Source organism: Elephantulus edwardii, unplaced genomic scaffold (genome assembly GCF_000299155.1).
Source record: "Elephantulus edwardii isolate Elephantulus edwardi_28Jun2011 unplaced genomic scaffold, EleEdw1.0 scaffold00056, whole genome shotgun sequence".
Taxonomy (NCBI): domain Eukaryota; kingdom Metazoa; phylum Chordata; class Mammalia; order Macroscelidea; family Macroscelididae; genus Elephantulus; species Elephantulus edwardii.
The window spans coordinates 5,905,409-5,917,830 of record NW_006399806.1 but is presented as its reverse complement, the minus strand read 5'-3'; the positions used below and the strand labels follow the sequence as shown (position 1 = coordinate 5,917,830).

General features: G+C 36.2%; 1 protein-coding gene across 1 annotated transcript in view; it reads left to right on the top strand.

Moving 5' to 3' along the window:
- Nucleotides 1–12,422, top strand: part of DYNC2H1 (dynein, cytoplasmic 2, heavy chain 1) — a 440,751-nt gene that overhangs the window by 398,566 nt on the left and 29,763 nt on the right. Inside the window, exon 84 of the mRNA XM_006887344.1 lies at nucleotides 3,588–3,677. Coding sequence (XP_006887406.1) covers nucleotides 3,588–3,677 — 90 coding nt within the window. The remainder of the gene's footprint in view (nucleotides 1–3,587; nucleotides 3,678–12,422) is intronic.

The window sequence follows — 12,422 nt, the reverse complement described above, 5'->3', positions numbered from 1 at the left end:
CCTGCCCCAGTACACTACCCTCTTGGAAAAGTAAAAGAAAAATTCTTTCATTGTTTTACAAACCCTCCCCCAGGGCCACTCCACTATGCAGCCTTCGCTCTGGACTCCTGTCATGACAAAAATACCTAATCATATATCCCTTTTAAACAGTTTTCTCCCTCATCTGTTTCAATGCAGTATGCATTATTTAACCCATCTTTCTCAGTCTCCCCCCACACCCGATCAATGTCAGTCCTGTTTTGCAACAGTGGCACCATGCAGTATTTGACCTTTTGTGACCGAGATACTTCACTCAGCATAATGTCCTCCAGGGTCACGCATTTTGAATAATATTTCATAAGTTCCTTGTTTTTCAATGCAGCTTAATATTCCATTGTGTGAATATACCACAGCTTCTCTAACCATTCATTTGTTAATGGGCACTTAGGTTGTTTCCAACTCCTTGGTATTGTGAACTAAGCCTCAGTAAACATGGGTGTGCATATATCTGCCTGGATGTCAGAAAAAAATACTTTCTGACGCTAAATCTCTAATTAATTTTAAACTAAATCGAGAGTTCAGAACTACTCCATGTATCTCAAAATGAATTAATTTTTATTACATTTAAATGTGACAAAGTCTGTATTAAAGGATAAATGATTTAAAGTAATTTAGCAGATAGCTCATTATTTGACATTTTCTTTACTATTTCTGATATGGAATAGGAATTTTTCTAGAAAGAATTGCAGCTTTTATTCCCTTGATAGTTTCCAGGGATCTGTTCAATCTTTTTGTTTGTACAAAAATCATAATACTTATTTTTGTTAAAATAACATGCCCTGGAATAGTCTAAATAAAAGTGGTTCAATTCTCTCAGTATTTTCTAGAATTCTTGTTTTGTTATTATAATTTTTTATTACCTATTTAATTTCATTATGAATCAGTTCAAATTTTCTATTATCAGTCTGCTAGTTTATATAGACTGGGTGTTTCTATACATTATATGACTCATAGCAACCCTGAGAACAACTTGAATCCTTTCCTATCCTGTGCCGTAATTCCTCATCATGCCATGTAATTATCCCTTTTATTTCTGTTGGTCCTATTATGACATTGCCCAAATGATTTCTATGTCATTTGTGCCTTCTCTTTCTTTTCTTCTGCTAACTTTGCAAATTATTTGGCAATTTTGTTAATCTATTCAAAGAACCTGCTTATCTTGTTTATTCTTTCTTTCATTTTTCTGTTTCATTTATCTCTGCTCTAAACTTTATTATTGTATTTCTTGTAGAAAGTAAAAAGTCTTTTCATGTCTTTTGTCCATTGGGTTATAAGTCTTTTTCTTTTGGAAGCCATGCAGTATTCTAGAAATCTTAGTTATAATACCCTTGCCTGAAATGTTGTTGCCAAAGTGTGTGGGCTTTCTTTTCACCCTGCTGGAAAAAAAGGTTTTGATGCACATAAAGATTTGATTTTAGAAGGTTAATTGATTTTATCCTCTCCTAATTTTACATATTTGGCTATGTTTGCAAACTATTTATGCCATAGATTATTGTTGGTGTGTGCTATAAAATCAGAGCCAATCCATAGGTGAACATCCTGTGGATTTTCAGAGTCAGTTAATTGCACAAGAGGAAATTGCTCATCTTTCTTTTGCAGAGAAGCTGGTGGATTTGAACTGCATGCAGCTTTTTACCACTTGTTTTTGTTAGGTGCTGTTGAGTTGAGTATGAGGCATAGTGTCCCTTTGAACAACAGAGCTGAACCATGTCCTATCTTTTATCATCCTCATCATCTGATACACTTGAGCCCATTGCTTTAGTCACTGTGTCAATAGACCTAGTGGAGGGTCTTCTTTTTTTTTTTCTTTTCACTTTCCTTCCACTTTTCCTAAGCATGATGTCCCTCTCCAAGGACTAGCCTCTCCTAGTAACATGTCCAAAATATTTGAGATGAAACTTTATCATTTTTTGCCTCCAAATAGCATTCTGATTGCACTTTTTGCATACATAGCTGTTTTTTTTCTTTTGTCAGTTCATGGGATATTCAGTAATCTTCTCCGCCACCACAGTTCAAAGGCACATACTCTTCTTTTGTCATCCTAATTCATGATCCAGCTCTCAGATGCATAGCAAGTGACTGAAAAGACCATGGCCTCTCTTGGATCAGGATTGTATTACTCTCCTACTTAAAGTTTATTTTCTTTTATTGTTGTTTTCTTGATTCAGTGAAAACCTCTTAGCATTAACACCTGCCAGAAAAACTCATGATCTTATTTTATGTAGTTTTCCTATGTCTCCTTTGTTAATGCTCCTTTAATTTCTCTTTACCAGTCTAGGCTGCATACCTTTTGAGATGTGTCTTAAACATTGTCTCCATTAGATAGCCTTTCCAGCCCCGTGTCCTTATACACAGTTAGGTTTTCTTTGCTTCTATATATCGCAAAATTTGCCAGTTATCAGTAAACTTACTGTATTGCCTTGTAACTAACTCTTTAATTGTCCGTTCTTCCCTCTATCATGAATTTTCTGAACAAAGATTGTCTGTTCCCACTTCCTAATAGATGATTGGCAAATAGCAGCTATTTAAACAAATGTTTACTGACTAATTAATTAATTGATACTTGAAGAAAGTTAAAAAGAGATGAGCAACCAATTCATGTCTTCTTCTGCCTCTATGACAACTCTCATAAAAAGCATGGGCTAGAAAAAAAAATCCTTGATTTCTTCTATAGCTTATCCTGGATATAGAATTCTACCATTCAGGTCTTCTGTTATTTAGTATATATGAATATTTTATTAATTTTTAGTTTGTTAAAGAGACTAAGCTGTAATTTCCTAATCAATATTATTTTAAATCCTGTTGTATCTTTGCTTATATTGAATCTAAAATAATACAATTTTTGTAAATCATGGTAGAAATAGAAAGTATTTTGAAGGTTATATTGATGCTGACAGATTAATTAGCTGAGCTATTTTCTTGCATCTGCCCATTTATTATTATCGTGATTTTAGTCAAGAGCCCTGGTGATACATTGATTAAACATTTACCTACTAACAAAAAAGTTGTTAGTTCTAATCCATCACCAGCCACTCTCAGAGGATAAATGTGGTACTTTGTTTTCATGAAGATGGATTTATAACCTTGGAAACACTAATGGGCAATTCTAGTTTGTTCTTTAAGCTATGTGTTATGATCAACTCAACTCAGGGTTGGTTAATCATCTATTTATAATTCAATGCTAATGAGGTAAGGTAATATAAAAACAGACGTACCTTAATAAAATTAATTTATAATACTTAAAATGAGTATTAGTCCAAATTTAAGAACTAGGTTCTGGTGGCCTAGTGGGTAACTTGTGGATAAGGAGTTGCATTATCAAGTCAAAAGCAGATAGTTTGAACCCACCAGCTGCTCTTTGGGAGAAAGGTGAGCATTCTCCTCCCATGTGACTTAAAGCCTCTGAAAATGCCATTAGAACCTTAGCTGTGAGTCATTTTGAACTTGATGGCAATGAAGAATGGGTGAGGATTTTCAAAGGTCATCGATATGCAAGGATATGTATAAATATATATGGAAACTTAATTTTCCTCATTTTTAAATTTCAGTGTCCTCTCACATGGCAGAGCAAATGGGAAGGCCCAGAAGATCCCTTACAATACCTCAGAGGTCTGGTAGCTCGTGCCCTTGCAATACAGGTAAAGTAAAATTATTTAGTAATTTTTTTTATTATTGTTGTTGTAGTAGTTGTTGTTACGCACCATTGAGTAGCCTGCAACTCATAGCGACCCTATGTACTATAACTCTGAAAGCTGCACTATCCTGCACCAATCCTCATCATCTCCACAGAACTAATCCCATTGCTCTAGTCACTGAGTCAATCCATCACATCCTGGATCCTTGACCTTCTTCAGCAAGCACGTTAAGTCCTCCTCATTTTCAACAAGCAAGCTTGTGTCATCTGCATAACCTGGTTGTTGATGAGTCTCCCTCCAATTCTGATGCTATATTCCTCCTCATAAAGTCCAGACTCTCAAATGATCTGTTCTGCATATAGATTGAAAAGGTATGGAGACAGGGTGCACCCCTGATTCCCACCTTTCATGATTTTGATAAGATTCTTGTTGTTGTTGTTGTTATGTGCCGTAGAAATGCTTGTGACTCATGGTGATCCTATGTACAACAGCTCTGAACCCTGCTCTATTCTGTGCCAACTTTACTGTCTCCATACACCTGCCCCATTACTCCAGTCATTGAATCACTCCATCTCATCAAGGGTCTTCCCCTCCCCCACTGTCCTTCCACCTTTCCAAGCATAATTTCCCTCTCCAAGGACTGGTCCCTCCTTGCAAACATGCCAAGCTTCAGAATCCTTGCCTCTAAGTAGCAGCCTGGTTTCACCCTCTCTAAGATGAACCTGTTTGTTCTTTTAGCAGTCCATGGTATATTCAACACACTTCTCATTATAGGTATGTCAGTTTTTGTCAAAGACTATTGAGAATACTGAGATTTTATACACTATTTCTCACTCTATTATCTTCGATATTGTTTAAAAAATGTTACTGCTTATTATGGTTTTTCTTCATTTTTAATAATTTTAAAAAGCAATCTACAATTTTAGAATATAATTTTAGAATATGGATCATATAAAACATATAAAAATTATGTATAACTAATTTGAGATGTTTAGTACTCTCCTCCAACACTACCACTCACAGTCATTGATTTGTCATCTGTCATCTTTAGACAGTGTCCAACTTTCAGATACATAACAATTTATTAAAATTATTATGGTTTGTAATGCTAAACAGCACTGAAAAACAAAGAATTCATAAAATACTACACGAAATGGGTGGCCCTGAAGGACATTATGCTGAGTGAAATATCTGTTACAAAAGGACAAATACTGGATAATGCCACTGTTATTAAACAGTACTAACATGGGAGTTAGGGGGAAACTTAGAAGAGGGGATGAATAATTAACACTGCATTGGAACAGATGAAGGAAAGAATTGTTTAAAAGGAATATATGACAAGGTATTATTTGTATGACAACAGTCCAGAATAAGAAGTGCATTGTAAAGTAGACTGAGGAGAGATGCAGGGGAGGGAGGGAATTATGCAACAATGAGTGGATTTTTTTTTTAAGGTGAACTGGGATGGTATGGAGAAAAATGTGCAACCATGAGTGAATTAAAATCTAACATTTCTGAAACTTTTAAATCAGAAAAGAAAAAAATATTTACCTTCATGGGGGAGGAGGGAAACCAAAAAACCAACTCATTGGAGGGTCAGCTCTGAGTTGGGTCTAAGTCAACGAGAAACAACTACAACAATCAAAAAATATATCAACATTTTTGCTTCTTTACCTTTGGCAAAAAGAAAATATGGTTAGGATCAAATGAATCCTGTTCTTTAAAATGAAGCCATTGCTCTTTAGCACTTTGGAGAATACTTTGACAACTGATTTTCTCAGTACAACATGTCTTTTTATTTCTTGACTTCTGGCACCAAGGATGTTGATTGTGGACCCAAGTTAGATGAGCTTGACAATTTCAATCTTTTCTCCATCTATTTATGATGTTGACTATTGGCCCAGAGGTGAGCATTTTAATTTTCTTGCTGTTGAAGACGTAGTTTTAATATTCAGACAAATGTTTGTTGTTGTTGTTATGTGTCGTTGGGTCACTTATGATTCATAGGGACCCTACGTACAACAGCCCTAAATCCTATTCTGTCCTGTGCCAATCTCACTGTCTCTGACACATCCACCCTGATTACCCCAGTCACTAATTCAACCCACCTCATATAGGGTCTTCCCCTCCTGGCTGTTCCCCCACCCTCCTAAGCATGACATTCCTCTTCAAGGACTGGTCCCTCCTTGCAACATGTCCAAAATATGTCAGACAAATCCTCAGAATTCTTGCCTCCCAGGAGCAACCTGGTTTACCCTCTCCAGGACGAACCTGTTCATTTTCTAACAGTCCATGGTATGTTCAATATTCTTCTCCAGCACCACAGCTCAAAGGCATCAATTTTCCTTGTATCCTCCCTACTCATTGTCCACCTCTCTGATGCATAACAACTGATAACAAAGACCATGGCCTGTATCAGGCGCACCTTAGCCTCCAGAGTGACACCATTGCTCTTCAGTACTCTGGACAGGTCCCTAACGGCAGACTTTCCCATTGCAGTATGTCCTTTAATTTCCTGGCTGCTAGTGCCAAGAATGTTGACTATGGAGCCAAACAATGTTGTGTTGTCTGCATATTGTAGTTTGTTGATGCATCTTTCTCCAATCCTGATGCCTCATTCCTCCTCTTAGAGCCCAGACTCCCAAGTCATTTCTTCTGCATAGATTGAAAAGGTATGGAGACATGATGTATCCCCGACACACTCCTTTCCTGATTTTGATAGGATTTTTGTTGTTTTGAGTGCTGTCGAGTCGAGTATGATTCATACCAACATTATGAACTAAAGATCTGAACCCTATTCTATCCTATGCCATCCTGTCACTTCCTGAAACTCAAGAGCCCATTCTAGCAGTCACCGTGTCCACCTAGTTGAGGGTCTTTCTCTCCTTCACTGACTTTCCACACTTTGCAGTATCTTGTCCTTCTCCAAAGAATAGCCTTTCCTAGGAACAAGCCCAAAGTATATGTGGCAAAGCTTCATCATTCTTGCCTCCAGAGAGCACTCCAGCTGCATCCTATCCAAGACATAACTGTTCGTTCTCTTGGCTGTCCATGGGATGTTCAGTGCTCTTCTCCAGCAACACAGCATCCAGCTCTTAAGATGCATAGCAAGTAATTGGAAAGACCATGGCCTGAACCAGAAGCACCTTAGTCCTCAAATTGATATCATTATTCCTCAATAATTCAGAAAGTCCTTGACCTTCTGCAGCAAGTGCTTCAGGTCCTCCTCAGTTTCAGCAAGCAAGGTTGTGTCATCCGTGTAACATAAGTTGGTGATAAGTCTTCCTCCTATCCTGATGCCACATTCCTCCTTATAAAGCCCAGATTCCCGAATGATCTCTTCTGCATATAGATTGAAAAGGTATGGAGACAGAATGCATCTCTGATGCACTTCTTTCCTTATTTTGAACCATGCAGTGTTTCCTTGCTCTGTTCTGAGGAGTATTTCCTGGTCCAGGTATAGGTTTTACATAAGAATAATCAAGTGTTTTGGAATTCCCATTCTCATCAAGGTTAGCCATAATTCGTTGTGATACACACAGTCAAATGCCTTTGCATAGTCAATGAAACACAGACATTCCTCTGGTATTCTTTGCTTTCTGCCAGGATCTTCTGACATTGGAAATCATGTCTCTTGTGCCATGACTCTTATAAACACAGCTTGTATTTCTGGTAGTTCTCTGTTAATGTACTTTTTCAGTCATTCCTGTATAATGGGTTTTATAAAAGATTTTGTTAGTGTGTGATATTAGTAATATTGTTTGATAATTTCCATACTCTGTCGGTCACCATTTTTTTGGAATGGGAATAAATATGGATCTCTTCCAGTCGTATGGCCAGGTATTTGTCCTTCAGATTTCTTGGCACAACCTGATGAGCCTATCCAGGGCAGCACCTGTTTGTTGAAATACGTCAATTGCTATTCCATCAATTCCTGGAGTTTTATTTCTTGCCAATTCCTTCAGAGCAGCCTGAACTTCCTCTTTTATCACCATTGCCTCTTGATCATATGTTGTTTCTTGAAATTCTTCTGTGTCAGCCAATTCTTTTTGGTACAGTGGCTCTGTATACTTACAATCTTTTAATGCTTTCTGGATCATTCAACATTCTGTCCATGGCATAATTATTTCAACTTAAAGCTTGAATATGTTCTTAAGTTCCTTCAGCTTAAGAAATGCCAAATGAATTCTGCCTTTTTTATTTTCTGACTCCAGTCCCTTGCCATTTCATTATAATACTTTGTTAATCTTCCTGAGCTACCCTTTAAAAATCATTTATTCAGTTCCTTAACATCTTGATTTCTTCCCTTCGCTTTGGCTTCTCAACACCAAAGTGCAATATTCAGAGTCTCTTCTGACATCCATTTTGGTCTTTTCTTCTTTCTCTGTCTTTTAATGACTTTTTGCATTCTTCCTGGATGATATTCTTGTTATCTTTCCACAGCTCATCTGGTCTTTGTTCAAGGCCTCAAATTTGTTCTTGAGTTGGTTTTTAAGTTCAGATGGAATAGATTCAAGATCAAATTTTTATCCCTGGAATTTGATTTGACCTTCTTTAGCTTTAATTTGAACTTACATATGAGTAGTTGATGATTTGTTCCATAATCTGTGCCTAGCCTAGTTTTTATTGCTGATATTGAACTTCTCCAGCTATTCCTTCCACAAATGTAATCAGTCTGAATCCTGTGCATACTATCAAGTGAAATCCATGTGTACAGCCTGTGTTCATGCTTTTTATAAAAGGTATTTGTAAGGAATAAATCACTGGTTGTGCAAATTCTATCTCCAGCCTCATTTCTGTCACCAAGTCCGTGTTTTTTTACTACTGATCCTACTTCTTGATTCCTAATTTTTGCAATCCAGTCACCCATTATTACTAATGCATCTTGGTTGCACTGACTGCAAAAGTTGGTAGAAATAATCTACTTCGTCTTCTTTGGCTCTGGTTGTTGGTGCATAATTTGAATGATAGTGATATTAACAAGGTCTTCCTTATATGTGTTGTGGGTATTATCCTGTTGCTAACAGTATTGTTTTCAAGATGGCCCTAGAAATGGCCTTTTAAAAACTATGAAAGTGAATGCTTTTTCCCTCACCTTTTCATTTCCAGCAATTAGTAGATCATATCATCATCTGATTCAGAATGTCCCATGCCATTCCATCTCATTTTGCCGGTAGTTAATATGTCAATAGTTATGTGTTCCATTTCTTTCTTAATGATGTCTAGTTTTCCTACGTTCATGCTTCTCACATTTTATATTCCAGTCATTAGTTTCTGCTTACAACTGTTCTTACTCCTTTATGTTTCAAATTTGAGGGCTCAGCCTCTATTGCCATATCTTTTAGTCTACTTTTAAGTCTCTTCTATTGTACATAGGGTTTTCAAAGGCTGGTTATATTTTAGAAGTGAGTGGCCAATCCTTCTTCTAGTCTGTGTCAGTCTGGATGCTTAGTTTTAAAGCAGTATCTGTCAGACAAGCATTTTACTGAAAGGAGCAGATGAAAGACACTTCCCTTACATAGATAACCAGTACACTCAATGTTCCCCTCTCCACCCTGACATATATATCTTGTCCCTTCCCTTTCCCTGCTACATCAGTATCCCTTGCACTTCTACCTATTCAGTACAGCATCTCCCTCTCCCAGCGACACCTTAATATGATGATTTAGGTCACAAGTCTTGCACTATCACTTCTGTGATATCTTGCACCATGCACTGCAATTGGTTTTTCACAATGATGCCTTTCTCGTGTTTAGGAGGATGCAAGTCCAAGCCCCACAGACCAGCTTCAGGGAAAGACTTTTGTCTGAGGCAGTATTGGGCAAAAGTTCTTGCTCCTGAGCTTCTGCTCCACTACAGTCATTTTGTGATTTAGTGTCTCTGCTCATCCTTTAGCACACACTGCTGTCACAGAAGGATAATTTCCAAGGTCAGAGCTGGATCTCCTCTAGATCTGGTATGCTGATGTTGTTTATTTGGCCTGAGGGCCACATGCCTGAAGGCCTGACACAGAACTGGGACTGAATATCTTGCCTTGGAAGGCTGATTGCTAATGTATCCAGTGGAATTATGAGAGAATGGGTATTACAAGATGATTAGAATGTGATCTCAGATGCTTTAGTGTGTGAAGTGATGGGGTTCCTGATTGAGTTTTGTTTTGTTTTGTTTTTTGCTGAATTAAGAAGGCAAAGATGCACCCTGAAACCCACAGCGTCCCTTTTCAGCAGCAAGTAGCTTAGAGAATACACCATCCCCTTTTCCTTATGAATCAGGGTGAAGTCTCTCTCAGGGAGGAGTGATACGGAATGACAAAGGACACACTGACAAAGGAGATTAATCAGAACTGGCTTGACAAGCACTGTGGCAATTGAACAATTAAAACAGACTTTCAAGCGTGGGGGGGAGAAGAAGAAAAAACTGGGGAGGAGGGTAGAGAAAAATAGTGCAACAATGAATGAATAAAAACCCAAAATCTCTGTAAATGTTCATTAAAATTAATAAAATTTAATAATGAAAAAAAAGAGGGCAAAGATGAAACCCAGACTCCAGCTATGAGTAGAGCAGTGGTATTTCTGACACAATCCTGGGACAATAATGGCTACATTTTATATGCAATAGTCACATTTCATACATTGATTGTGTTTTCTCAGCAGTAAAAGTCCAAACCCATTACCATGAAGCCTATTCCAGTGTGCAGCTCTTATGCTCCTGTGTACCTGTGATCAGCTGTTTCCACTGTTATTAACTATTTGTGACTAGAAATCTCTTGTGAGAACATTGATGATTAACTTATGTGTTACCATACTTCTAAAGGACTTTTGACAGTATATTACGTGTCTAACTGATATAATTGATGGCAAATTAGAATATTCCATGACTCTATAACAGAATATATAGTGGGTTGCAAAAAGAACAAATGGGTCTGACCTGGAAGAAGTGTAACCAGAGGGCTTCTTTAGAAGCAGAGATTGTGTAACTAGATATGTGCAACTCAGAATTTTCACCATCCTACACATATCTCAAAAGTAAACCCCTAAGATATGATGAGTATTGATTTTAATATTACAAATAAATTTAGCTAATTATTGAATTTTCAAATGTGGAATCTATAAATAGAAAATTGATTGTATATATTTTTGGAGAATAATAAACAGGATAACTCAACCTATTAAGTTGTTAAATTTTGTTATCAACTTGTTTGCTTATCTCCATAATCACATTAATTATCACCATTGGAAGAAATATAGGTATATAGTTTTATAATGACCAAGTCCTGGTAGTATAGCTGTAAAAGCTCATTTACTGTTAACCAAAAGTTTGGTAGTTTGAACCCAACAGATGCTCCATGGGGGAAAATGTGACAGCTGCTTTCCATTAAGATTTATAGCCTTGGAAACCCCACAGGGTAATTCTGGAGTCACTAATTGATTGACAACAGTGGTTTGAGAATCTCACAACTAAGAGATAGACTAGAGCTTTGGTTTTTTGTTGGGTTTTTTTTGTGTGTGTGTGTTTTTTTAAGAGGCCTTAATTTGAACTATAAAATCTAATTTAAAGGGCTCTGGCCCATGGCCAGGACTGGAATAAAGAAGAAACATTAATTGAAAAATGTGTACAACTTTGTTGAAATCACAATTCATATATGTATAATTCTACTTATTTGAGATTAAGAACTCAAAACCATCGAGATGATTCTGACTAGTGATGACCCTTTATAGATTTTTCAAAGGTTATAGATCTTAATGGCAGGCAGTGCCTATCTTTTTCCCCACAAAGCAGTTGATGGATTTGAACCATGTGGCCCCTTGGTTAGCAGCAGTACAGACTAACACAGTATGGACTAAGTCTCAAGAGCCCCTTTATTTATAATAAGGTTACTTAAATCTTTTATGTTAATGTCTAAAAGTGAATATAGATGTAGTTTTTAAAAAAGAAAATGGACTTGTTCATTATGAAGTTTACTGTTCAAAAACATTAAACATATTAAGAGTCTGTTATTTATTTTCCTTATCAATCAATATTTTGTCTTATCTGTCTTTAAGCTCAATAAACTAACAAGATATTTTTTTCTTCCATGCAGTTTCACTAGAGTTTTCCTTCATGGTTAATTATATTGAGTCAAATTTAATGAAGAAAATCTGATTACCAGCCACCCTAATGTTTTATTAGTTTTGCACATCGAGTCCTGACAAATTTTTTTTGTACTTGTTTAACTTCAACTTAATTTTAAGACTTTACTTACATAATTGTATAATTTTAATGCATAGTTATTAAATTAACTAAAGAAGTCCTGGTGGCACCAATGGTTTAGTGCTTGACTACCAACAAATAGTTGCTAGTAGCACTTGTAGAATAACAGGAATAAATTTATATAATAAAAAGTGTCCTGAGGATAAAATTTTATTTGAATATGATTAGCCAATGAACATTTAGATAATTTAATAAACGATGGATGGTAAGCAGAAAATAAAATGTCATAAAAATAAAAATAATTTAAAATAATAATTTGATTCATAACATCTTCTTTAATCTTTTATTATGAAGGTAACATATTTCTCAAACTCTATTTGGGTAACAGTTTCTCAAACTTCATTTTCTTAAATATATTAGCCAATTATAGTATCCCAGAAGAAATAATTGCACTTTGTTAAGGAGATGTCTTTTTTTATTTACATTTTTTTATTATTAATTTTAATGAACATTTACAGAGATTTTGGATTTCTGTTCATTCATTGTTGCACTTTTCTC